The sequence below is a fragment of the Trichosurus vulpecula genome, chromosome 4, assembly GCF_011100635.1.
Source record: "Trichosurus vulpecula isolate mTriVul1 chromosome 4, mTriVul1.pri, whole genome shotgun sequence".
NCBI classification, from domain to species: domain Eukaryota; kingdom Metazoa; phylum Chordata; class Mammalia; order Diprotodontia; family Phalangeridae; genus Trichosurus; species Trichosurus vulpecula.
In genome coordinates, this window is record NC_050576.1 from 55,198,512 (window position 1) to 55,223,187 (window position 24,676).

The following is a 24,676-nucleotide window of genomic DNA, read 5'->3' on the forward strand; positions in this document are numbered from 1 at the left end:
CCTGTTCCTGACTTTCTGGATTTCAAAGACATACCCCTCTAGCCTCTGCTCCGGCTAGTACTTTCATTACTAACCCTCACCCCTCCTCAACTTCTCAGCTCCCTTTGCTGTCCAGTCTTCCCCCATTAGAATGTAAACTCCTTCAGGGCAGGAACTGTCTTTTTGTGTGTGTTTGTATCCTGAATGCTTAGTATGGTGCCTAGAATATAGTAAACTTTTAAAATGGCCCTCCTTTCCTTCCTCTCTCCCTCCCGTCCTCGAAAAACCAATCATCCGACAGTAGATGTAACTCCATGTCTGTAGGCCCCCACCTCTCTACAGAGAGGACAGAAATGTTTCGTTATCAAGCTCCTCGGGCCAAGATTGGTCATCACATATAATCAGGTCTGCCATTTTATAGTGTAGAATGTATCGTTAAAAAAAAAAAAGGGAGAGACTGTTAAGAACTGATATGAAAACGCCCTAAGCAGCTGGCAGGCTCCTGGGGCACCAGCTTGTTATGGCCATGCCAACTCCCCTCCCCCCCTCCCCCCGCCCCGCACCCCCTCCACAGGGGCGAGTACGAAGGGGGTGGGGAAAGGAAACATTTATTAAGCGCCTACTACGTGCCAGGCCCTGCGCTAAACGCTTTACAAATATCTCATTTGATTTAATTTAATTGAATAAGGGTCCTTCTATGAGGCAGTCGTCGTTGTCCCAGGGTGGAGAGGCCAAACGCTGTGCCAGCGTTGGCCCCTTCCCATCTCGGCTGGTTTCTCCCCCAGCTATCAAACGCCTGTCAAAGCTGCCTCCTAACTGCGCAAGTCCATTCTATGTTGGCCCCGCCCACTTTGTTTGTCCTGCTTTGGAATTGGCTCTTCGTCGACTTCCGGCATCCCCAGGGGGCTTCCGCTGTCATGGCGGCCTGAAGTCTCTGCCGTCGCGCTGGTCGCTGCGGCCATCCGTCAGACAGCGGAGTCGCTGGCCCCGCTGACGGGGATGTGACCGCGGGCCCCTCCGGCGTGTCCCGGGCTCCGCGCCAGCTCTCCTGCCCGTCTGCCGCCTTCCCCTCAGCCCGTCATGGCGGGGTCTGGCTGCGTGTGGGGCGCGGAGCCGCCCCGCTTCCTGGAGGCCTTCGGGCGGCTCTGGCAGGTGCAGAGCCGGCTGGGCAGCGGCTCCTCGGCCTCCGTGTACCGGGTGCGCTGCTGCGGGACTCCCGGATCGCCGCCCGGGGCCCTCAAGCAATTCCTGCCGCCCGGCACCACTGGAGCCGCGGCCTCGGCCGCCGAGTACGGCTTTCGCAAGGAGAGGGCGGCGCTGGAGCAGTTACAGGGCCACCGAAACATCGGTAACGGTCACCGCCGCCTCCCCGCGCCCAGGGTCACCACCCCCACCCCGCGGCCCGCCTCTCCTCTCCCCCCCGCAAGCCGTGGCTACCTTCCCCTCCCCCCACGGCCGCGGTCACCCTCCTCTAGCCCCCAGAGCTCCCCAGTTCGCCGCGGTCCCGCCTCCGGGGTCTCCCCTATAACCCGGACGCTCCGCTTTTAATCGTCCTTCTCCCAAGGAGGTCACTGATTGCTCCCAGGGTGGACTTATTACCTGGGGGTGGGTGGGTTACAGAGTGGGACTGGGAGGCGTCCTCTTAGAGTCCTTTGTCATTGTGGGTCAGTGCTGTGAGATGTGTTTTCACCTCATCAGTGTCAGGATCCGAAAGAGACGTTGCTTTGCTACACAGTGACCTCTTATACAGGATCTCTCCCCATTTCCCCCAACGGGCCTTTTCAATTCAGCAATCATTTACTAAGTGCCTACTATGTGCCAGGCACTGTGTATAAGCGCTGGAAAAGAAAGGGAAATATTTCGAGTGCCCATAACGTGATTAAGTTAGGTGCGGGTCCCGAGGCATACCCATCTGTGGCTTATAACTGCCGTTAATTGACACTATGCTCGATCATAGAGGAGAACCTACCCAAGTATTGTTTTCTGAATCTGAGTTGTTTGGCTTGCCCATAAACATGCCTAAAAGCATTTAACACAAGTAGAACAACCTCTGCCTCATACATAGTAGACACTTAATGAATATTTTTGTTGTTTGTTGTTCAGTCCTTTCACTCCTGTCTGACCCTTCATGATTCCACATTTGGGGTTTTCTTGGCAAAGGTACTGGAGTAGTTTGCCATTTCCTTCGCCAGCTTATTTTAGTAAATGTTTATTAAATGAATAAATTAATCTGGAGTTGGAAAATCTCAGGCAAGTAATAGCTATTATTATTATAATTGTGTGACTTTGGGTAAGTCAGTTAATAACTGATAACATATGCGAAAGGGCAAGTGATTAATAGCTGTTATTTGTATTAGTTATCATTACAATAACAGCTATCACTTGTATAGCACCTTAAGGTTTGAAAACTCCTATATAAAATTATCTCATTTTATCTTTACAACAACTCTGGGAGGCAGGATGCTATTATTATCTCCAGGTTAAGTGACTCCTTCAGGGTCACACCACTAGTTAGTGTCTGAGATTGGCATTTGATCTCCGGTCTTGGCATATTCTACTCACTGACTTAGCCTCCATGTGGGCTTCCATTTCTTATTCTAGAAAATGAGGACTTAGACTAGATGATCCATAAGAAGCTTTATAGCTATTAAGTCTGTGATCCTAACATGGTTACCATTTTTCTGGATGATCTATTTTGAAATAAAGAGTCCTTTTCAAGAAAAGTAAACTACCCTGTATTGTGAGGATATATTCATGAAATAGGTTTGAAGATATAGGTCATTTTTATATGTTTGTCAATACTGTAAGATTACAAAATATGATGTTCTTTACTATTTCTTATATGAAATATAATTGTTGTTGAAGATTGACCATGAAGGTTCATGATGAACATAGGATTATCTGTAGTTATTTTAACAAAAAGTAGCACTTTTCCTTTTTGATTTGCTGACAGTTTTCAAATTCCTTTTTGAAAGAAGAAATTCATACTACTAGTGATATACTTTTATTACTGATTGATGTATATCTCTCTATGATACTAGTAAATATGAAGGGGACTTAAGAAAAATATAAAGGTGGTAAAATTCATTTTTCAGTCCTAAAAGACTTACTGAATTTCTTTGAAAATATGAGTTTAAGTGTCATTGAGCTTCCCCAGTTTATTAAGTGACTAAGAGGATAGGAACTGGACCTGTGATTTCATTGGCCTAAAGAACTCATTGAGGAAACTTCCTCTACCAGTGCTAATCAACATTTTCTCTGCAGTACTGAGAGGTTGTGACATAGACAGTCACACAGGCAGTATGTGTCAGAGGCTGGTCTTAAACCAAGGTCTTCTTGAGCCTGAGAATGGCTTTCTATCCACTCTACAACTCTATCTCTCCTATTATGACTAATAATTCCTATTATAATCTGACATATTTGGTATGTCAGCCCCCCCCATTGTTTTATCTTGTGGCATTCATTTTGTTTATGATCTGTTTTATTTTACATTCTAAATTCATATTCTATCACTACCTAGTGCTTGTTGAAATTTGAAACTGTTTGTAATAGTTAATGTGTTTTGTAATCAACTTTTAAAGATTATCATATGCAGTTAAATGTGTGTGTTTTGATCTGGTTGCCAAGAGGCTTGTTATTAGAATACGTGTTTATCTTTTAATATTATCCTTGTCAAGATCACACTCTAACTTCTCATATTGATTTTGGAATCTATAATTTGTTTTTTGTTTTAGTGACCCTGTATGGAGTATTTACGATCCAATTTTCTCCAAACATGCCATCACGCTGTCTACTTCTTGAACTCCTGGATGTCAGTGTTTCGGAACTACTTTTATATTCTAGTCACCAAGGGTGTTCCATGTGGATGATCCAGCACTGTGCCAGAGATGTTTTAGAGGCCCTGGCTTTTCTTCACCATGAGGGTTATGTCCATGCAGACCTAAAGCCACGTAACATACTATGGAGTGCAGAGAACGAGTGCTTTAAACTCATTGACTTTGGTCTTAGCTTCAAAGAAGGCAATCAGGTATGAGGCTCTCCTTTTATCCCAATTGAAAGCAGCATGATTTAGTAATCTAAGCCAGTCTATGGACTTATATTTCTTAGCAGGAGTGGTTTAACTGGAGTTTGGAGACAATTTTATCTGACATAATGGAATGTCAGGGAAGAAGGGAACAAAATTTCTTTTATGTCTAGCAAGTTTCCTGAGGGCACTGAGATAGGAATCTTGTATTTCTTCTGCTACTACTGCCTTAAAAAAAAAAAAAAAGATTGCAAATGCAAAGGTATCAAAGTATTTGTTGGTAGAGGAAAAAAATTAAAAGGCAGCTCTCTGGTACTATTTGGCAGATGTCTGCAGGAGTATCTGCCTGATTGCTGTGATTCTAGTATTTCTTAAGGGTCTAGACCACCGTTCCTACCAGAATTCATCTGGTAGCTGTAGTAGGCTCCCTTTATCATGGTTTATTGGGTCTCTGTTGAGTGCCCTAATTTGTAGTACCTTGTGGATATGAAAATTCTGTGTAAATGTACTTTTGCACTTTTATTGCCCTGGGAATCTAAGCATACATAATATGCTTAATTGTAGGAACAGCTTAACTACTATGCCAAAAATTAGAATAGCCATTTCATGATGCCATCAACACTGCTGACTTGGCAGTGAGCTATTAGAAAGAGTATATTGTATGACAGACAAATATGGGAGCTGGAAGCATTTTCTCTTCTCAGTTGGTTTGTATTGTTCTATTCTTACTCATCGTTAGGATGTAAAGTATATCCAGACAGACGGGTATCGGGCTCCAGAAGCAGAATTGCAGAATTGTTTGGCCCAGGCTGGGCTACAGAGTGAAACGGAATGTACCTCAGCTGTTGATCTGTGGAGCCTCGGAATCATCTTACTGGAAATGTTCTCAGGAATGAAACTGAAGCATACAGTCAGATCTCAGGAATGGAAGGTGAGCTGGTCCACTGCTTTGATTTTGAGCTTGTGAATAGATATTTCTATCATATTGACCTATGTAAAAACGCCACTTTAGATAAGAATAGTCACCCTGAAGATTCTGTGATCGCTCTTTTCCAACCCTCTGCTCTTAATGTCTTTGCAGCTGTGAACAAGTCACTGTCTTTGAGACTGAGTTTTCTCATCTCTAAAATGGGGAGAATGCTTGTAAATCCTGCTTCCCTTATCGAATGAGAGAATAGATGTCAAAAGCTTGAAAAATCTAAAGCGCTTGAAATGTTTTTCTCTGCTATAAGGAATTATCCAGTAGAAGGGAGGGTGGTTAGGGAGAAAAGAGTGCGCTATGAAAAAAAAAGGCAATCACTAAAAGAAAATTAATGTGAACTTCTATACAAATTGTAAGGTATTTTTTGTAATTTCAGTACTTTAGGGAAGTTAGTCCTGTAATCATATGAATAATGCCATGCCAAGAAATCAGAGCAACTTTGGTATCTGTCAGCAAGTATTTATTGACTCACTGATCCAGCACTTTGTACCACAACAGAACATGGATCAGTCCCAACTCTTGCTCATTATATTGCTGATGTTGCAGGACATGGAAGGAACACTCACCTAATGTGTGCTGTTAGCATTTACTTTGGGTGGAATGAACATACCCAAGGGCTGATAAAGGAGGGTGGAGTAGAGCTAGGATTTGAACCCATGTCCTCTGATTCCGAATCCTATGTTCTTTTAACTCCAAGAGTCTGCCTCCTGTTGTGTGTGAGGAATGCAGTAACAAAACAAGCCTAGTGAAGAGGGAGCACATTGCTGTTCTCCACCATGCTTGTTCAGTGGGAGAGAGATACAATTGTAAATGAAATGTGTCATACAGATAGATAAGCGATAAAAACTGTGCTAGAAACCACATATAGATGTCAGATATGAAAAAAAAGATACATCTTAGATACCAACTACCCGTGCTTACTGGATCCGAACATGTACAGAGGTACGTACGTCTGTGTTCTGTACTTTTTTGAACCCCTCTGGTGTAGATAGAGATTGCCATAATTCCATGGATTTTTTTCTGCACTAAAAAAGTACCTTCTACGAGGCCCAGATTCTCACCATATGCTGCAGATATTTCTAGAGTATGTTGCTCATTCAGTGTAATAAATAACAGGTATGGATTTTCAAACCAATAATTACAAAAGAGAACATTGCCTTAAGGGTCTTCAATTAAGTAAGCAGGAAAGGTCACAAATCAAATCATTGCCTTCTCCTATCTCCCTGTGCTTATTCAGCATTTACCAACACAGCTGTTCGGTGTTGTCCAGTTACTGAACAGTAGTATGAGGCAATTGTGAAGAAAGTTTGAAGTCTGGCAGCCACTCCATAAAGCATCTGTTCAATCCAGTTTGCACTTGATGTTCATATACCTCATTTGAACTATGCTGTTACACAGCTGGCAGCTAGGTGGCGGCACAGTGCATAGAGTGCCAGGCCTGGAGTAAGGAAGACTCATGGTCCTGAGTTCAAATGTGTCCTCAGACTCTTACTAGCTGTGTGACCCTGGGCAAGTCACTTAACCTTGTTTGCCTTACTTTCCTCATCTATAAAATGAGCTGAAGAAGGAGGTGGTAAACCACTCCAATGTCATGAAGAGTCCGACGTGACTGAAATGACTGAACAACAACAAAATTATGCAATAACTTTTGTGCTAGAGTTCATTTACACATCACTTGTCCCTAATTATATTATGTCGTAAGCTCATTGAGGCCAGATACTATGTCCTATATTTTTTTATCCCCATAAGACATAACATATTGTTATAAGAAATATTCAGTGCTAGTAGGATTGAATGGAGTTATCAAACAATGTCCTTTCTTCCTTTCTCTCTCTCTCCTCCCTCAGGCAAACAGTTCAGCTATCATTGATCACATATTTGCCAGTAAAGCTGTGGTGACCTCTGCAATCCCAGCCTATCACCTCAGAGACCTTATCAAAAGGTACATTACACACTTCTTAAATTTAAATTTGCCATAATTAATAAATGAAGTTGTTCAAACACATAAGAGTTTTTGCTCTCCAAGAAGTACTTATGTATCGTGTAGAAGTTACTTTGTATTAAGAGTCAGAATTCTGAGATGGCTTACCTGCTACATTGTGGTACAATGTAGTGCTGGTCGTGGGGCCAGGAGACCTGGGTTTGAACGCTGGTTCAGATATTTGGTAAATAATAGGCTCCTATGCAAGTTGCTAAACTCCCTGTATGTGATGATTTTTAATGTGAAGTGTAGGAGCAGGTGAAGTTATGTAAAAGTGCTCTGGGAATTTTGAAGTGAATGTTGTATTCAAAAGAGTTATGAGTTTCTTTTTGTTGAGAACCAGAAACTGTACCCTTTCTAAAACTGACCTGGCAGCTGTTTATTAACTACTGGTTAAAAAAAAAATCCAAATTTCCTTGGCTTCTTGAAGCTTTGGGCAGCTGTTTACACTTCAGGGAGAAGGAGAATATTTTTAAGGTCACTTAGATGTTGAATTGGTTGCTTAAATCTCTTTGTGCCTTGCTATTCACAAAGCGAAATATATTCGTTACTTGCTATCCCTCCCACAGCATTTTTGTAATGACAAAATATAATAATATTTGTGAAAATGCTTGTGAAGGAAGAAGCACAATAATTCAAGTTGTTGAATTTTACTTCTTTCCCCCCAATTTTCACTGAGCTTATTGATCAGAAGTGGGTGATCAGTGGACTTCTCGGCATAAAGGGAAAGGGGCTTCCAAATCATCCTAAAATGAAGGACAATGTTAGCTATGAGGTTTAAAACAAAAAGCCTTGTACTTTTTATAGAATCAAAAATGTATAAAATTATTTGTTTTTAAGAGCTTTTGGGGGGCAGGAACGTTTCTGATATCTTTCAAATAAATCCAAGTACACTGTGTATAGCTTATAAGTAAATGAGAATGTAGTATTAAAGATGACATTTTTGATTTCTGGCCAGAAGTGAGCATGCTGTAGAGAGAGAGAGGTTGTGAAAAAATGGATCTCTTGATTGAATTATGGTTTCACAAATATTATTTTACACACAACAAAAAAAGAAACAAAAAGACCATGTGTTCATTGCCATATGATGATAGATGATTAATTAGCTGGGATTGTTTTAAATCATTTACGATTCCATTTTAAATAACTGTAGACAATACAAAATACTCAGGAGTCTGCCTACCAGGGCAAACCCAGGAACTGTATGAGCACAATTACAAAACCCTTTTCACACAAATAATGTCAGATCTAAACAATTGGAAAAAATATCTATTGCTCATGGGTAGACTGAGCCAATATGAAAATGACAATTCTGCATAAATTAATTTACTTACTCAGCACCATACCATTCAAACTACTAAAAAAACTTTTACAGAGCTAGAAAAAAATAATAAAATTCATCTGAAAGAACAAAAGGTCAAGAATATCGCACGAATTAATGAAAAAAAATTGTAAAGGAAGGTGGCCTAGCCATACAAATGGCAATCATCAAAACCATCTGGTACTGGCAAAGAAATAGAGTGATGGATCAGTGGAATAGATTAGGTACGCAGGACACGGTAGTAAATGACCATAGTAATTGAATGTTTGATAAATCATTTGCCTTTGCAGTAGCCTTGAAAGGATAATTTAAAGACTGAAAAAACAATAATTGATATTTCATTTGAAAGGCAGAATAACCTAATAGAAAGAGACTACAATAAAAAATTGGGAGATTTAAGTCCATTGTTGGTGTCATTGTTTGGGGAAAGTTAACACGGGCAAATCATGCATTGACTTGACATACGTCTCCTGTTCAGAAATTTTCTTTAGTTTGTTGTAGCCTGTTGAATAAAGTTGTTTGGTATTCAAGGCCCTGTACAATTTCAATTTGACAAGCACTTCTGTAGTGTCTGTTCTTTCTGGTACTATGTGCTCAGTTCTGGGAACACAAAGAAAAAAGATAGATCCTGCTGACATGGAGATTACCTATTGGGGTTGGGGGCACAGAGTATGGGAGAGCATATAAAAAAAATCTGTCATGGAGAGGGTAAAGACATGCTCAAAGGGAGAGTTTCAGACAAAGTCTTAGGTTCTATCTGAGGAGGAGCTGACCACACTCTGGTGCTGCCTGCCACCCTGCCTTTTCCGACTTTTCTCTTAGTACTCAGGGCTGGTCTTTGTTCCAAAAACACATCCTCTGTATGAACTCTCCCACTGTTGTGTCTGTGCTTTATGACTTCCTAAGACTGCAATATCCGCTACCCTCTTTGTTTCTTTCATAATCCGACTCAGGTGCCGCTGCCGGAAGGCATTTCTTGGTCCTTCACATCAGAGGCTTGTTTTGCACCTCTGCCACAAACTTGCCACAAGTGATTGTATGTCAGAGTTGTCTGTCTGTATCTTACCCCCCTCTTCAGCTGTCAGCTTCTTGAAGCTCTTGTCTGATCTCCCCTGATGGCCAACAGGGCAGTTGTTGTACTCAGTAGGTGCTTAGTGAGTGTTTAATGTTGAATCGATTATTTAATCTCTTTGTGCCTCTGTCTTGCTATCTATAAACTAAAATAAATGTATTCATTACTTGCTGTTTCCCCACAGCATTTTTGTAATGATAAAATATGATAATTGCGAAACTGCATCTGAAGTAAGAAGCACAGTAATTCTAGTCGTTGAATTTTACTTTCTTTCCCCCAATTTTCACTGAGCTTATTGATCGGAAGTGGATGATCAGTAGACTTCTCAGTGCAAAAGGAAAGGGGATCCCAGTGAAAGTGTGACTCTTTAACATTACTGTAAATTATATTTATGATTTCAGATGAGTATGGAACAGTTTCAGTTAACTTTAAATTCAATTTCTCTTCTTTCTCTCACTGTTAGTATGTAGACTTTGTAGTTCAACTTTGCAATGATACCAGGAATTTTTCAATATGTTATTTAAAATGGTTTGAATTAAAGGAGAAAACTCTTTCCTATTTTAGCATGCTTCATGATGACCCAGGCAGAAGAATTCCAGCTGACATGGCACTGTGCAGTCCCTTCTTTAGCATTCCTTTTGGTAAGTGACAGTTGTAAAGCATAAATTCTCTTTTGATCAGTTGAAAATCGCCTGTATTATTGGAGCTAATGAATGTTCTTAGTCAATTCACTTTTCCTTTTGTCTTTCTACTGCTGTCTACGAAATTGTTTTTCTAGAGTGTTCTCATTTTAACAATGTAACCTGTTTTAATAGCCCCTCATATTGAAGATTTGGTAATGCTTCCTACTCCTGTGTTAAGACTGCTGAATGTTTTGGATGATGACTATCTTGAGAATGAGGAAGAATATGAAGGTAAATCAATAATCTGTAATCTCAACAGAGAATTAGGGAGGGTCACTGGTTTGAGTTTTTAGAAACTTTTAGATATATATTTTAAAGTTAAAATTTGCTTCAGGACATTTACTTTGTTTTTGTCTTCAGGTTTTTCAAAAGTGCTCATGAGGTACCTTTTCCTTTCTTACCATGATGAATTCCTTTTTTCTGTTATTTTTCATTATACTCTGCATACCAGTTCCCAGGTCTACATCGCCACATCTTTTTACCCTTTCCATATTTAATGCCACCCCTCCCTCTTCTCACTTAAAATTTTGCCCCAAACTCCTTTTTCCATGAAACTTTCCCAGACTAACTTCACCTAGTTTTACTTACCTGCTTATTTCCTTGAACCCTTCCTTCCACCTTTTTTCATACTTAGCCGCGTGTACAATTCCAATAGCCATTGCTAGTTATAGACTCTGTGTTTTTGTGTGTGTATATTTTACCTTTGTGGGTATCTTATATCTTCCTTTATATGTGGCAGGGCCACATGTAACATTTTCTTTGAATCTACACTGTGCCAACCATAGGGCACGATGCTTTGAATGTCTGAATTATTGGCTTTCATACTATTAAATTGTGCACATTTTATGCTTCTATGTCTGGTATAGTATTAAGATAATTCTTTACTGAAATAGCTTTCTAATGCTTATGTTTTTATTAATTCAGATAGGCAGCACTATCATTTGATAGTATTTGCTGAGTTCAAATAGTTTGTTCCATCAGAAGCCATCATTAAAATTAAATGGTTATTTAATACTTACACTGAACCTTAGAGTACTAGAGAAAGTACCTTGGTTTCTCATTTCTGAAATGTTTGATATTCTAAGTCAAATGAGTTTACATGTGATAAATACTTGACAAACTTCAGAATGCTGTATAAGTGTTAGCTAGTATTAAAATGTTCTAATAGGTGAAAGCTTGCTATTTATAAGCAAGAGAGTTACTATCATTTTGCTTTAACAATCAGATGTGGTAGAAGATGTGAGAGAGGAGTGTCAGAAGTATGGGCCAGTGGTGTCTCTGCTTGTTCCAAAGGAGAATCCTGGCAGAGGTCAGGTAAGCAGATGGTATGGGAGCAGGAGCGGTACAGTCCACATGAATTGAATGAACATTTTAAGAATATTTTTCCCATTTCAACATTTACTAAGCACCTGCCTGTGCAGTCAGTCCACTGTACTTGGTGCTAGAGATTCAGAGCCAAAGATGGAGCAGTTCCTTTTTTTAAGGAACTTACAGTCTGCTGAGGGATGGAGCATATAGTAAAGTGGGAAGAGCACTGGCTTTGGAGTCAGAGGATCCAGGTTCAAAACTTCACTTCTAATGCTCACTACCAGATAAACTTGGGCAAATCACCAGACTTCCTTGGTCTTAGTTTCCTTATCTGTGAAATAAGGAGGTTGCATTAAATGGCTTCTGTAGTCCCTTCCAGTTCCACATCTATAATCCTTTACACACAGATACACACAAGATAGTTTAATAATAAATGCAAGGAGGGAAAGACATCAACAGACTTGAAGAGTTAGAAAAAGTATCACAGAAGTGGCACCTGAATGGAACTGAAAAGAACCTAAGGATTCTGAAATCCACAAATGAGGTGATGCCTTCCTGCCATGTGTGGACAGGTTATGTGAAGATGGCAAGCTGGCTTGTGGAACTTGGGATATGGGAATCAAATGATGACAGAATTTTGGAATTGGAAGGGACCTGTCTGGTACAATCTGTATATAAAAGGAATCCTTCCTGTAACATATTCAACAACTGGCTATCCAGTGTGTGCTTAAATAGTATAAATTAAGCACCTGCTATTTGCCAAGAGCTGAAAAGCAATAAGTAATCCATTTTGACTGGAATATAAAATTCATGAAGGAGAATAATGTTAAGACTGAAAAGATAGGTTGGAAACAAATTGTAGAGCGGCTTAAAAGCTAGGCTGACAAGCTTGTATTTTATCCTGGATTATCCTGTACAGGCCAGAGGTGTCAGACTGATAACCTACAAAACTCCTGAGTGCTGCATAAACCAGATTAAAAATGTTAATTAGAAGTGTTTAACAGAGCAAAAATACAATACATCATAGATAATGTTGATTTGTATTTTTTTAAGTCATTATACAGCCTATAGGGCTCTCTTCTTATTTGAGTCTGACATTACTGCTTCAAGCAGTAGGGAGTCACTGAAAGTTTTTGAGCAACCTTGTCAGAACTGTCTCTTAATATTATCTCCAAAAGTTTGGAGAGAGGAAATATGAGGGCAGGGAAATCACTTAGGCTATTATAATAATCTAGGTGTGAGGCAACAAAGTTTCGAACTCTGTTGATGACATTGTGAGTAGAGGAAGCGATGGATACATATGAATTATTGTGATGGTGCAAGTGACAAGGCTTAGCCACTGATTAGATATGAATGAGTAAAGAGTCAAGGATGATGTCATGAATGAAAATCTGAGTGACTAGTAGAATAGTGCCTTCCAAAGGTTGGAAAGGAGAAGCTTGAAGGGATTGATGATAATTTCCATTTTTTGATGACATGATTTTGAGATACCTACAAGACAGTCCAGGTAGAGACAGGCAGTTGATTATACAAGATGAGATATAAGGAGAAATATTAGGGAATAGAAGTATAGATTTGAGATCCAGGATTTTTATTTATTGATGATTTACTATATTAGGTATATACACAAAAAAATTTATATTTTTGCACTAAGTTCAAACAGGAATTAAGTGAATTTTGTATTTGTATTTTTGTCTGTTGCATGGTATTTGTAATGGAATTTTGCTGTGGCAATACTTGAGAAAAACAGTAGAGATTAGAGAGGTCAGGTAATATAGTAGCAAGTACAGTGAGACCAGGCTCAGAAAGCCAAGGTTTTAGCACAAACTGCCAGTAGCCAATTGTGGCTTTGGGGGCCTCCATTTTCACATCTCTAGTATGAATGAAATTATTGTCCTATGTGATCTTTGCACTTTCATACAATATGATCTTGTGGTTCTAAGTAAAATTCGGTGGTTAGTGAACTTAAGAGGAGGGCTTCCTTATGTGTGGAAAATTTTTATTGTTGCCCAAACAACATGAAAGACAGATTCTCATTCTGCTTCTTATATAGAGAGGTTCCTTACTATAAAATTTCACTGACTATGGATTGTTTTAATCCAGACTTATTTTATGTATGGGAAATTCCTAGTGTGGAAAGCTCCTTCCACTGATGCATATCAACACATTGTCCATAATTTATGGTCTCAGAGAGATACCTGGACAAAGGGAGGTTAAGATCTGGCCTTGGTCTCATAGTCAATCTGTATTAAGACAAGACTGGAACCTGGGTTTTTGTGATTCCAGAGGTTGGCCCTCTGGCCACTATGCTATGCTGCTTCTCAGATGATTGAATTAGCAGGGAAAAAAACCAATTTCTTCCACTATTAATAAAATGTTATTATTGCATATTATTATTGGACTTAACTCTGTGACTCCCAGAAGCATACTAAATCTCATTCTTTTCTGCATCATTCATACCCCATCCCCTCTGTCTTGGTCCCCTTTTTCTTCTCTTTATTGCTTCTTTCTCAGAGATCTCACAGTTCCCACAGATTCAATTATCATCTATATGCAGATGACTCACAGATTTATACATCCATCCTTAATCTTTCCTGAACATACTGGGCTTCACCAACTACCTATTTGATGTTTGATACTGAATGTCCCACTGATATCTTAAGCTCAGTGTATCCCCAACTGAACTCATCATCTTTTACCCCCAAACCCTCCTCTCTTCTGTTCTTCCTTTTTTTGTTTTTTTGAGCATACTCCTGTCTTTCCAGTCACCAGGGTTTTGACCTAGCAGTCCTCCTTAACTATTCATTCCATCACCTGTATCCAGTCAGTTGCAGTGTTGTGTCAGTTCCATTTCTACAACACCCCTTGCATTTGTCCCTTTGTTTCCACCACCCTAGTCTAGGTCCTCATCACCTTTTGGCTAGAGTGGGGAACCTGTGGCCTCAACGCCACATGTGGCCCTCTAGGTCCTCAAGCGTGGCCTTTTGACTGAATCCAAACTTCACAAACAAATCCCCTTAATAAAAGAATTTGTTCTCTTCTGTTTTATTTTGTCTTTGTATACCCAATACACATAGTAGCTTCTTGTTGGTTGATTGGAAGGTGGGTGAGATTTTTTTAAAAATGCGTCTATCATAACCTTTTTAAAGTATTCAGAGATTTCTTCCCTGATCACATTCTGTCTTGATATTGTCAAAAGTGGTGTGTGGTGTAGTGGAAAGAGAACTTGGAGACATCTAGAGGCCTGTATTGTAGTTGCAGTTTTGCCAGTGTCTCCTGCTAGGCGACCTTGAATTTATTGATTGAAATGAATGTATTCTAATCACTTTCCCTCTCTAGACATGTTGAAGGCCAAATATAGAGGATAAATATCAGAGCAGAAAAATTTGTTCAAGACAAGAAATATCTTCTTCTTGTATAGTATGGACAAATGGTGTCTTGAAGGAATAAAGGGCATTTGCCAAATGTATATTATACATTTTTTTACTTTTAAGGCAGAGTAAACCTATGAGACTGTCATAATAAATAGTCATAAATGCTTCAGGACATCTTAAGTTCTAATTTTGAGAATGTTAGGTCCAAGAACAATTAAGGTCAGATTTTAAAATGATAATAACATGAGCTTACAATTACATCAATATAGTACCACATAGTTTCTAAGAGTGCTTTCATATCCATTATATTATTTGCTTCTCAGAACAAGCCCTTTGAGACAAGATAGATACTTAGATATACCCACATGTATACATATACACTCATATACATATCCCAAAACAATATTATCCCTATTTTATTGATCAGGACATGGAAATGTGGATAAGTTAAGTGATTTGCCCAAGGTCATAGAGGTAATAAGAGGCAGAGATGAGCATTTAATCTTAGTTTTCTGACTCATGAACCCATGGTTTGGTTTTTTTTTCTCTGCTACTAATAGGTATTTAAGAAATACCTATTTAAATAAATGAACTCATTTTCGATTTAGGGAGCGATTATTGGGTCTAAACCTGTGATTTCATTTATACAGAAACCAGGGAAAAAATTACCTCTGTTAATGGCAATTGGCCACTTCTCCAATTTAGAGGCATTTCTGCAGTGTTGAAGTTCTTTATGGGCCTTATTAAATGAGATTTAAGCCTCAGAGATGTTTCTTCTGGAGGAAAAAAAAAATGCCGTATTGGGATGAAATCCACTATTGTGTTAAACCTCAGGTGTTTTAATGAAGCACAAATTACAAGGGTTTTTTTTTTCAATAAAGATCTCATGAATCAATTTGAGCCAGAACCAAAGAAACAATTACTGATTTGTCATTTTTTTTTAATTTTGAGATTACAGATAGAAGTGCTATAAATGTTCTGAACCCAAAACATGAACTCTGTGTAATTTAGAATAAGGAGAATATATAGCAGTGGAAGCCAATAATTGAAAACCTGATTTAGCCGATAAACAATACACTCATTTTATACTGACAGAATCCTTAATCAATAGGCATGTTATAAACCTAGCTGTCTTATGTTCAAGAGCTGCCCGTGAGAGAGATAGTAGAATTGTGGCTGAGAAGTTCTTTAAAAATAAAATCCTTCTCTAAACCACCATCTCATTTTTATTTCATCTCTTGCCAAATTAGAATTTGTGACAGAGCAACTAGGGAATAATTCTTATACTAATTATATTAGTATATTAGTCGTACCCAGAATTTGTTGGGGTTTATAAAACCTCTGGCAAGGCAGGCTTTAGTAGGAGAAAATGCAGGGGTAATTGTGAACCAAATATGGCACTAGATACTACCATTTGAAAGGAGGCCAACATATTTGAAATGCAGAGACCATTCATCTAGAGAATAGTGCCTATTATATAGCTTTGAAGTTAAATTTCAGAAGATAGCCTTTTCTATTCTGAAGCAAAATACTGATAGTGACAAAATAAAGATAAAGTTTTACTTTCTACATCAGATGAGAATGGAAACACTGTGGATCAGACAATGGTAGTGAAGTAGTATAGTCTCAGCATGTAAGTTGTATGTAATACTACCTCTAACTGTCCTTTGGATGGATGATCTCCATATATCAGACTAGATATTTCTTTGAAGACAGGTCGCTAGGCTAAAATTTAAGGGTTATTTGGCCAGTTGTTCTCTTTCTAAAAAGTCGAAGTTACCTCTAGGAAAACGTACACTGCCTTCTGGAGTCATCTAAACCTGTCCTTCATGGCTAATGTTGTCCACCTCTATACTGTTCATATGGTAAAAATGTAATCATTTTCATTTAAACTTTTAATTTTTAACTAGAATTGTATTTTAAGAAAGTGCTCCAACAGGGTTTTGATGCAAACAAACTTAATGTTACTTTCTCTGTCCTTCTTAGGTCTTTGTTGAATATGCAAATGCCGGCGATTCCAAAGCTGCCCAAAAATTACTGACTGGAAGGATGTTTGATGGGAAGTTTGTTGTGGCTACATTCTACCCACTGAGTGCCTATAAGAGGGGATATCTGTACCAAACCTTGCTTTAATCACTGACCTGCTATCAGGAGACTTGTTAGCTCCTCTTCTTCCATTTTCTAGGTTATTGTGTTTCCCATCTGAATGCAAAAGAAGCTTACCATCCTATCAGGAGTAATTTGTATATTTAATCCTATTGGCCTACCGCGTTTTCCAAACAGTGATTGCAGACTAAATCATACTTCATACTGGGTAGGACAGGAGACCTTCTGCCTAAACACTGAAGTGTTTTATAGCATCCATATGGCATCCCTTGTCTCTGCAGTAGGGCAGGTGCTGACATTCAATTAGAATCCAGAAAAGTAATTCAGTAGTATGGTCATGGAGCAAGAGTTACTAATAACGTGTTCCAATGAATGTTTCACCAAAAATATTAGGATGTTAACACCAGTTAGAGATTATTTTTGTCTTGTCAGGTAATTTTTCTTATAATTGATATCCATAACTGGCATTGGATGTTCTCAGTACTATTAAGTAATGAATGCTTAGGCAGTAATTTACTAGTTGGTTTTTAACATGAAGTTGTGATTTTTTAAAAGGAGTACTTTAGCCCTGAATGTTCCTTTAAAGAAACTCCAGTGAGGCTACCTAAACATTTTTATTTTAATTGAAGCATTTAAATTGAAAAGTTAATGATTAATCTTGCACAATTTTTATGCCTGGTATGGGGGTGTCTGTGTGTGTGTGTGTGTGTGTGTTTGGTTGCCAAAGTCAGATGTGTGTCTTCTGTTGCTTAATACAGTTTAGGCTTATTGTTTTCCTCTATGTGTCTCAGAGCTATAAGATAGGAGAAAGAAATTTGGTAATATAGGTGCTCAGTTGTAATTTCTATACATTTCAAAATAGGCCATTCATTCCTGAGTAGTTTATAGCAAGCTTTGGGATTGGAAGAATAATGAGAAGGGGAAAAGTAAAATCTAAACTGTAATTTTTTTAATGTACATTGAAATCCTTTTAAAAGTGAATCTAAGGAATTGAAGAAATTTATTTACTTTAGGAGTTTTGCTACACATACATTTTCATATCATCCAGTCTGGTGTAGGGCTTATATAAGCCCAGCAGTAAGACTTCTTGAGCTATGCTTTTCTCTGCTGCAAAAAAAATTAAACTGGGATCAAAAAGGATGGAATTAGGCAAAATGTATAAGAAGGGGAAGAAAAGTCAGGCAAAAGATGTAGAAGGTCAGATTTTTCTTTTTTAATGTTCTCTTATTTCTTTTTGGTAGAAACAGCAGTTGAAGGAGCTGAGTGGACTGGCTTTGGATTGCAGATGGTTTAGAAAGCAATAGTGATGTGTTGTTAATGGAGAGGTGGAGAGCAAAGAGACAGAAGAGTACCTCTGTACTTGGCTCTAAGAGATTCAGAATCTGAGCTGCTAAATCAAATGTGATATGAGGATTTCAATATTAATGAGTTCATTGGATGTATATTCTGTTTATGCAGTTATGTTCTTCATAGTGGTGCTTGAGACTATTTTCCCTAATATGTTTCCTTTAAAGGATTTCACTGTATTAAAATTAGGAAGTGTGAATATCAATAGATAGCACTGATGCTTTCAACTTCTAATGAGTGTAAAAAATTGTATAATAATATGAATTGTCTATTCCCTTATGAACCAAGTGTTTTTGTAAAAAGGAAAATGTCTTGTTCTTTCCAGACTGGAAACTGATAGCAGTGACCCTCTTCATGGTCTTGCCTTGTGTATGACATGTGTAGGCCACTAATTGTAATTAGATTAATCAGAATTTTCATTTTAGAGTGAGCTTTTTTAGCGTTTTAAATGAGTCTGTGTTTGCCATATTTAGTGTTATTTAGGCATACTGGAATTTCCTCATAAAAGTCTTTATTGTAGATGACCTTATTTATTGATGTACTGAAAGGACTTGGTTATAAGGTAGTCTCATCTATAAGATGATTCTATGGCATGTGCCCCAGAGATACCAATATAGTGAGGGTGCACTGTGTTTTTTAAATGAAGAACCATTACTATTATTTTAACCTTCTTCTTAGAACCCTTTTTTCTAGATTTAAGATTCACCCATAGATCCAGTGATGCAGAGAACCTAAGCTTACCTGAAACATGAACTCATCTTCCTTTTATCTTGATGGTAACTTCCATAGTGGTTAGTAAAACCGGGTCTTTACTTCGAAGGCATAGAGGTTGATGGGCACAGAACACAAGTAAATTCTTCTTAATGAAAAGTATTCTACATCAATAGATGTAGCATTTTCATCTCTTCAAAAATATCCTCAGAAGTAAACTGCAGGTAGACTGTTAGTTCAATGTGCTGCTGGAATCCTGATGCTGAACTCAGCGTTTTTTACTTGATTATTTTCCTGCTGATGACGTCTTTGTACGCATACTGTACACTGTATTGTGTAGTTAACACAGAGACTGTAGAATTTTATCACACGACATTTTGAGGATCAAGAAGATTATGGTGAGCTTAAGCAAGATAGTGCTTTGAGATGCCAAGGTGATTTTTAAAACTATCAAGTCAAAACAAAACAAAGGACCTGTAGCCACTTACAATGTGTTTGAAATTGTAAGGCCTTTCATAGATCTTGGCTTAGCATTACTACCAAAGATGATATTGGCTGGTCTTTTCCCCATCCTAATTTTCACATAGTTAATCTTTTGAAGTCAGACCACATAATGCAATTTATTACAATTCATCTTTAGGATAAAATGTAGGGTAAGATTTTGATGATTTGAAATCAGTAAGGATCTTCTGATCGTTTTTCAGTGGAGCAGGATAAAGGGGTCTGTTATCACTCAACCCCTAGCCTCCTGGCCAAGTTGTAACTCAGGTAATTATTTTTCTGCTTTTATGCCTACACTTCCTTTTCTCAGCTATTATCCCGGCACTTGTACTGATTGAGTTGATTTTTCTCCCCTAATTTCCTTCACTTAACTATTCCATCGTATTAACATAAAACTACCAGATAGCTGCCATTTGCTCCCACAAAAGTAGTGAATACATAAAATCCTTTCTAAACAATCTATTTTGGTCCCTTGGAATCCTTCAGTGAGAGATGCTGTCGGTAGTAACTTCCAAAGCTTTTGTGCGTGTGGAGGAAATAGAAGTGATTTTGACTGTTGAGTTACACTTTGACACCTCTCACTCTACAAGAATAGTACTAACTAAAGGTTAGTGTCAATTGTGTTTCAAGGGAACTAAAAAATATGAAGTCTCTTGCAATAAGGAAACTTTATAGTTATTACTATTGGATGTCTTCCTTGCCTTGCAATCATCAAGACAGTATCACTCTTTTGAGGAGTTCCTTTTCTACTGTGACTTGACCTGAAAATAAGACTGCCTTTATTTGAGTCATCCTCTTCCCCCGAGTCTCACCAAGGTAAAGATTTGCCTTCTTTTTTGGATTCATGCTGCTAAACAGTCCTGAGATTACCCTTCTATTAAATGAACCTTTTAAATATCCAAAATCTTTGTTTAATGTGTTCTCTTTTACAATAATGATATTACTTTTACTGATGTTATAACTATTGATCACATTCATTATAAGTAATTCTAGAGTACATTGCAGTGATGTGCAGAGAAGGCCAAGAGAAAAAATGACAGCAGAATGTTCAACATAATATTTCATAAGGGATTTAGTAGTGTGGCCACTAAAACCTGCTGATAAAGAGGATGCTATCCTGCCATTGATTTGGCATTATTTATCAAATATAATTGATGTTAGTTATAATTTAAGTCTTATTTTATTAATAAGTTGGGCCCATTTCAAGTTTGTTCATTAGACAGTGCCCTGCCATATCAGTTGTTATTGCAGCATAACATATCTTTAAATTGGACTTAAAAAAAACTAATATTTTGTGGAAATGAGTTTATCAGCATAGTTGCACTTGAGGGCTCATCACTAAATTAACATGTGCTGTAACCCTTACCTAGGATGTATAGAATACCTGGGTATGGCATTATTTAGATTCAAGTATACATGCACTTAGATAACTAATTTTAGCTTAATGGATGTGGATACGCAAAGATTTAAGCAAGTGCCTTGTATTTACTGGAAAATATTAATAACCATTTCAGTTGTGAGCCTTCTAAATGGAGAAATAATTTTGTACTTTTCTCCTGGCAGAACTTTCAGAATGAAAATTTTCAGAATATAGTAACTCTCTTCAGGATTCAGTATTTACTTAAGTTGTTTCTTTTTTGTAGAAAACTGGTTACATTTGGTTTTCTGATGCCATAAGTGTCGGAAAAATAGAGTTGTCTGGCAGAATTCCATATCTCCCCCCTCCAGTTTGATTTTATTTTTGTTATGATCAAGTCATTGAAGCCAGTCAGTCTGACTCTGCTATATGAATATTCACCAATGCTCTAATTTCCTTTTTAAAGTTGCCGCAGTATCAGCAGGCATAGATGGATGGTCTTTGATCTGTACTGTTGTATTCTCATCAGGGGTATCACAGATGTCTGGGATCATCTTTTGACATGCAGAAGGTGGTCATTTCTTCTTGAGGTGACCAAGATATCATTTTTATTTGTAGAATTGTGGATTTTTAAGCAAGGGTTAGTAATGTCAGCCTTCTTAATAAATAAAAAATTATCCAGATTCTATAAAAATGTAACTGTACCACAACTCTTGTGATACTTTTAGTTCAGATAAATTATCTTAGTTATAGAGGAGTATGACTATTTTAAGCTTTGGGAGCATCATGAATTTAAATGTGGCAATATTTATCTGAGTTTACTTTCTTGACCTACTGCCACAGGACAGTACCACATTTATCATCTTCCCCTCCCCATAAGTTTTTTTTTCTGTTACATAATCACTAAAAGAGAGATACACAGTGACATGTAGGTGGCAAGTATTGTGGATATGTAAGTAACTTCACAATTTAAACTATTTCCAGTATGATAAGAGCAGTGGACAATAGTACAGTATCTGTTAACTAAATGACAACTTGGATCAAGTAGTCTTCAGAATGCAAAACAGTGAATACAACACCTTTTGGTCTCTTAATACAAGGTTTTCCATTCCTTTTCCTATATGACCTGAACTCTTCACTTTTCTTTATACTGAAGGAAGTTTCATAGGATCCTAGGATCATAGCTTTAGAGCTGGAAGGGACCTTAGAAGTCATTGAGTCCAATCTCCCATTTTGTACATAAACAGGTAGAGAGGTAAATTGAATTGTCCATGGTCAATGGATATAGCTAGTAAGTGTCAGAGGCAGGACTGGAGCCCAGGTTTTCCTGGCTCCAGGTCCGGTGCTCTGTTTGCTAATACTCTGCTGCCTCTTACCAGCTTTATGGGAGTTGATGTTTCACACCTGTTTCATTTGCTTTATTTCATTATTATACTTCGTATCTGTTTTGTTTGTGGCAACATAACTATTGGATTACATATTATCCAATGATTGCCTAAAAGGAATACAATTTCCCACAAAGTAGAGAAATTTTTACCATAATTTGGAGAAAACAGGTGGATATTTTTAACATTTTTTTCTGGTCTTGTTTCTCATTAATGTTAATGTAAATTCAGAAGGAAACTCACTCAATTTACATATTGATGATGGATCCTGATTTTTTTGGTAGCAAGTGTATTTTAATACAAAGTATTAAAGATTACATAGATTACAAATGTAGAGTTAGAGGGAACCTTAGAGGCCATCTAGACCAGCCCCTTCATTTTACAAATAAAGAAACTGAGACCCAAGGATTTGCCCAAGATCACCTAGGTAGTGTCAGAGGTAGCATTTGAACCCAGGTTCTCTGCCCACAAGTCTTCTTTTCACTTTACAAGGCTATCTATTATTATAGAAATAATTCGTACTTCTAACCCAAACTGGAATAAATAAAAATTTTTCTAATAAACCCTTCACAAAAGACTTAGGGTTACTTGTTGAAATCAACTTTTAATGGTCAACATGTGTATTACCCATGGTAAATGTTTTTATCTCTAATTGAAATTGCTTTCCCCTTTCTTCCAGTAAGCCTACTACCCTTCACTTCCCAGCATTCAGGTAGTGCAAAATATTATTAATTTAATTAATGTTATTAGTACATGGAATCTATAGAATAAAATCTTATAAAATAGTCCAAAACCACATGTAAATGACTTTTGAATTGTTTTGTTTTCCTGGGTAGAGCTCCTTATATTTAAAAGTAGAGAAATAGTAGTAAGAAAATGGTCTTACCTATACTGGCCTCAGTAATCTTAAGCATACTTATTTACAAATTTGAGTTCATTTAAAAGAAAAAGAAAACAGCACTTCTTATTCAGGACCTGAAATGGAACTATTCATTATCTTTCCTCCAATATCCCTCAGAAAATCCTTATTAGACCTTATGAAGCCAGGCTTAAAAAAAAAAAGCCTAGTCCTCTTTTTTTTGTTTCTGTTTTGTATTTTAAACTCAGTGATCGCTGACTTTAGTGGGAACTGGTGTTTGGAATCGCCCATGTGAGTAAACTCATCATAAACTGGGAAATAGCCATCTCTGTATTTCCATTTGCACATTGGATATAGTAGGTGGCATTAGTATGCACTAGCTGCAAAGTAATAGCACCTTATTGGAGTAAATAGTGTTTATTTATAAAGATGTGTAGGGTTTTTTATGTGTGCATCTATGTAGAATGTTCACTTTAACAAATGTGAAACTTGGTATAATTTAATATCTTTTTTCATAGTATTTGACCCTTTTGTTTATTTTACTTTCATAAAATCTGAAATCATTCAACATTCCTTTAGATTCTCTGTTTCTAAGCTTGGGTAGCAGGGGTTGTACTCCCACAAAGGGCTTTCTGTCTTTGCTACCTTTTGTTCACTCTCAGAAATCCATTTATTATGATCAAGAAGGTTTAATCTTAGTTGCCTCCACTATCAGCAGTAAAATGGTGGTGGATGTTAAGACCTACTACATTGACTCCAGAAATACACAACTATTGTGGTTTTTTTAGAGTAAGTTATGATTGAAAAAGAGAAAGAATACTTAAACCAAAGCCAGTTATGGGGAGTATTCTCTTCCTGACGTCCACCTTCACCTCAGTACTACAAGGAAACTGCAGTGCATAGTGAACAATCCAATGCATTGTCTCTGTGACATTTCTACAGAAGGTCTCAGTGCTTAGTCTATTTGTCTTGGCCTTTCTTGGCTCTATGGATGGGTTCTGGTCTAGGTGAGTTTCTTACTACTTCTGTAAGGTTTTTGCTTTTAAATAATTGAACAGAACAGTAAATATAGACTTGTGTCAACACCAAGAAATAAAACTGCTTTATTCTAATTGTATGCAAAGACACTAATTGTTTTTTAACTTTCCATTCAAGCCTTTTTGGGTATTAAGGTTTTTTGCTATTGAATAGCAAAGAACTTCCATTTGTCTTCTACTTTTCCTTTGCCCTAAAAGTATAAACACTGCATTTCAGTTTGACTGTGTTGCATATAGTTGGTTTGCTGTAAATTTTCTTGTAAACACGATTGCCTTGTTCAGTTTTGCTGTAAACTGACTCACCATATGATGCACTGTTGATATGTTTTCTGATGTGTGCTTGATAAGAGTGATGAAATAAAGCTTAAAATATGTATTGTTTGTTTATTCAAACTATTTCAATACTTAGTATTTCTTAAACTCAGAATATCTCTTTTAAAATTATGTTTTTATTTATTTTGTTCAATATTTCCTAATTACATATAAAAAAATTTTTAACATGCATTTTTGAAAATGTTTAGTTCCACATTCTCTCCCTCCCACTCCTTGAGAAGGCAAGCAATATTATATCAATTATACAGGTGAAGTCATGCAAAACATGCATCCATATTAGCCATGTTGTAGAAGAAAACACACACAAAAACAAGAA

General features: G+C 37.6%; 1 protein-coding gene across 2 annotated transcripts; it reads left to right on the forward strand.

Moving 5' to 3' along the window:
- The first annotated feature begins 841 nt into the window (after window positions 1-841).
- On the forward strand, window positions 842-24,420 carry UHMK1 (U2AF homology motif kinase 1). Of its 2 annotated transcripts, XM_036756334.1 has the most exons (8): window positions 842-1,327; window positions 3,714-4,006; window positions 4,743-4,934; window positions 6,833-6,927; window positions 9,924-10,000; window positions 10,175-10,273; window positions 11,268-11,356; window positions 16,711-24,420. In XM_036756334.1, the coding sequence occupies exons 1-8, from the start codon at window positions 1,060-1,062 to the stop codon at window positions 16,855-16,857; spliced, it is 1,260 nt and encodes a 419-aa protein (XP_036612229.1). In that variant the 5' UTR covers window positions 842-1,059; the 3' UTR covers window positions 16,858-24,420. The 2 variants fall into 2 exon arrangements, with proteins under 2 accessions (XP_036612229.1, XP_036612230.1); XM_036756335.1 differs by lacking the exon at window positions 11,268-11,356 and having other exon boundaries at window positions 892-1,327; window positions 16,711-16,804.
- Window positions 24,421-24,676: the final 256 nt, after the last annotated feature.

What these genes read in the sequence shown, in the direction of transcription:
- UHMK1 (XM_036756334.1), top strand. Translation starts at nt 1,060, where the DNA reads ATGGCGGGGTCTGGCTGCGTGTGGGGCGCGGAGCCGCCCCGCTTCCTG. An exon ending in CTCAGAGACCTTATCAAAAG is followed by an intron (nt 6,928 to 9,923) that starts GTACATTACACA and finishes TTCCTATTTTAG; the next exon opens with CATGCTTCATGATGACCCAG. An exon ending in GAATGAGGAAGAATATGAAG is followed by an intron (nt 10,274 to 11,267) that starts GTAAATCAATAA and finishes TTTAACAATCAG; the next exon opens with ATGTGGTAGAAGATGTGAGA.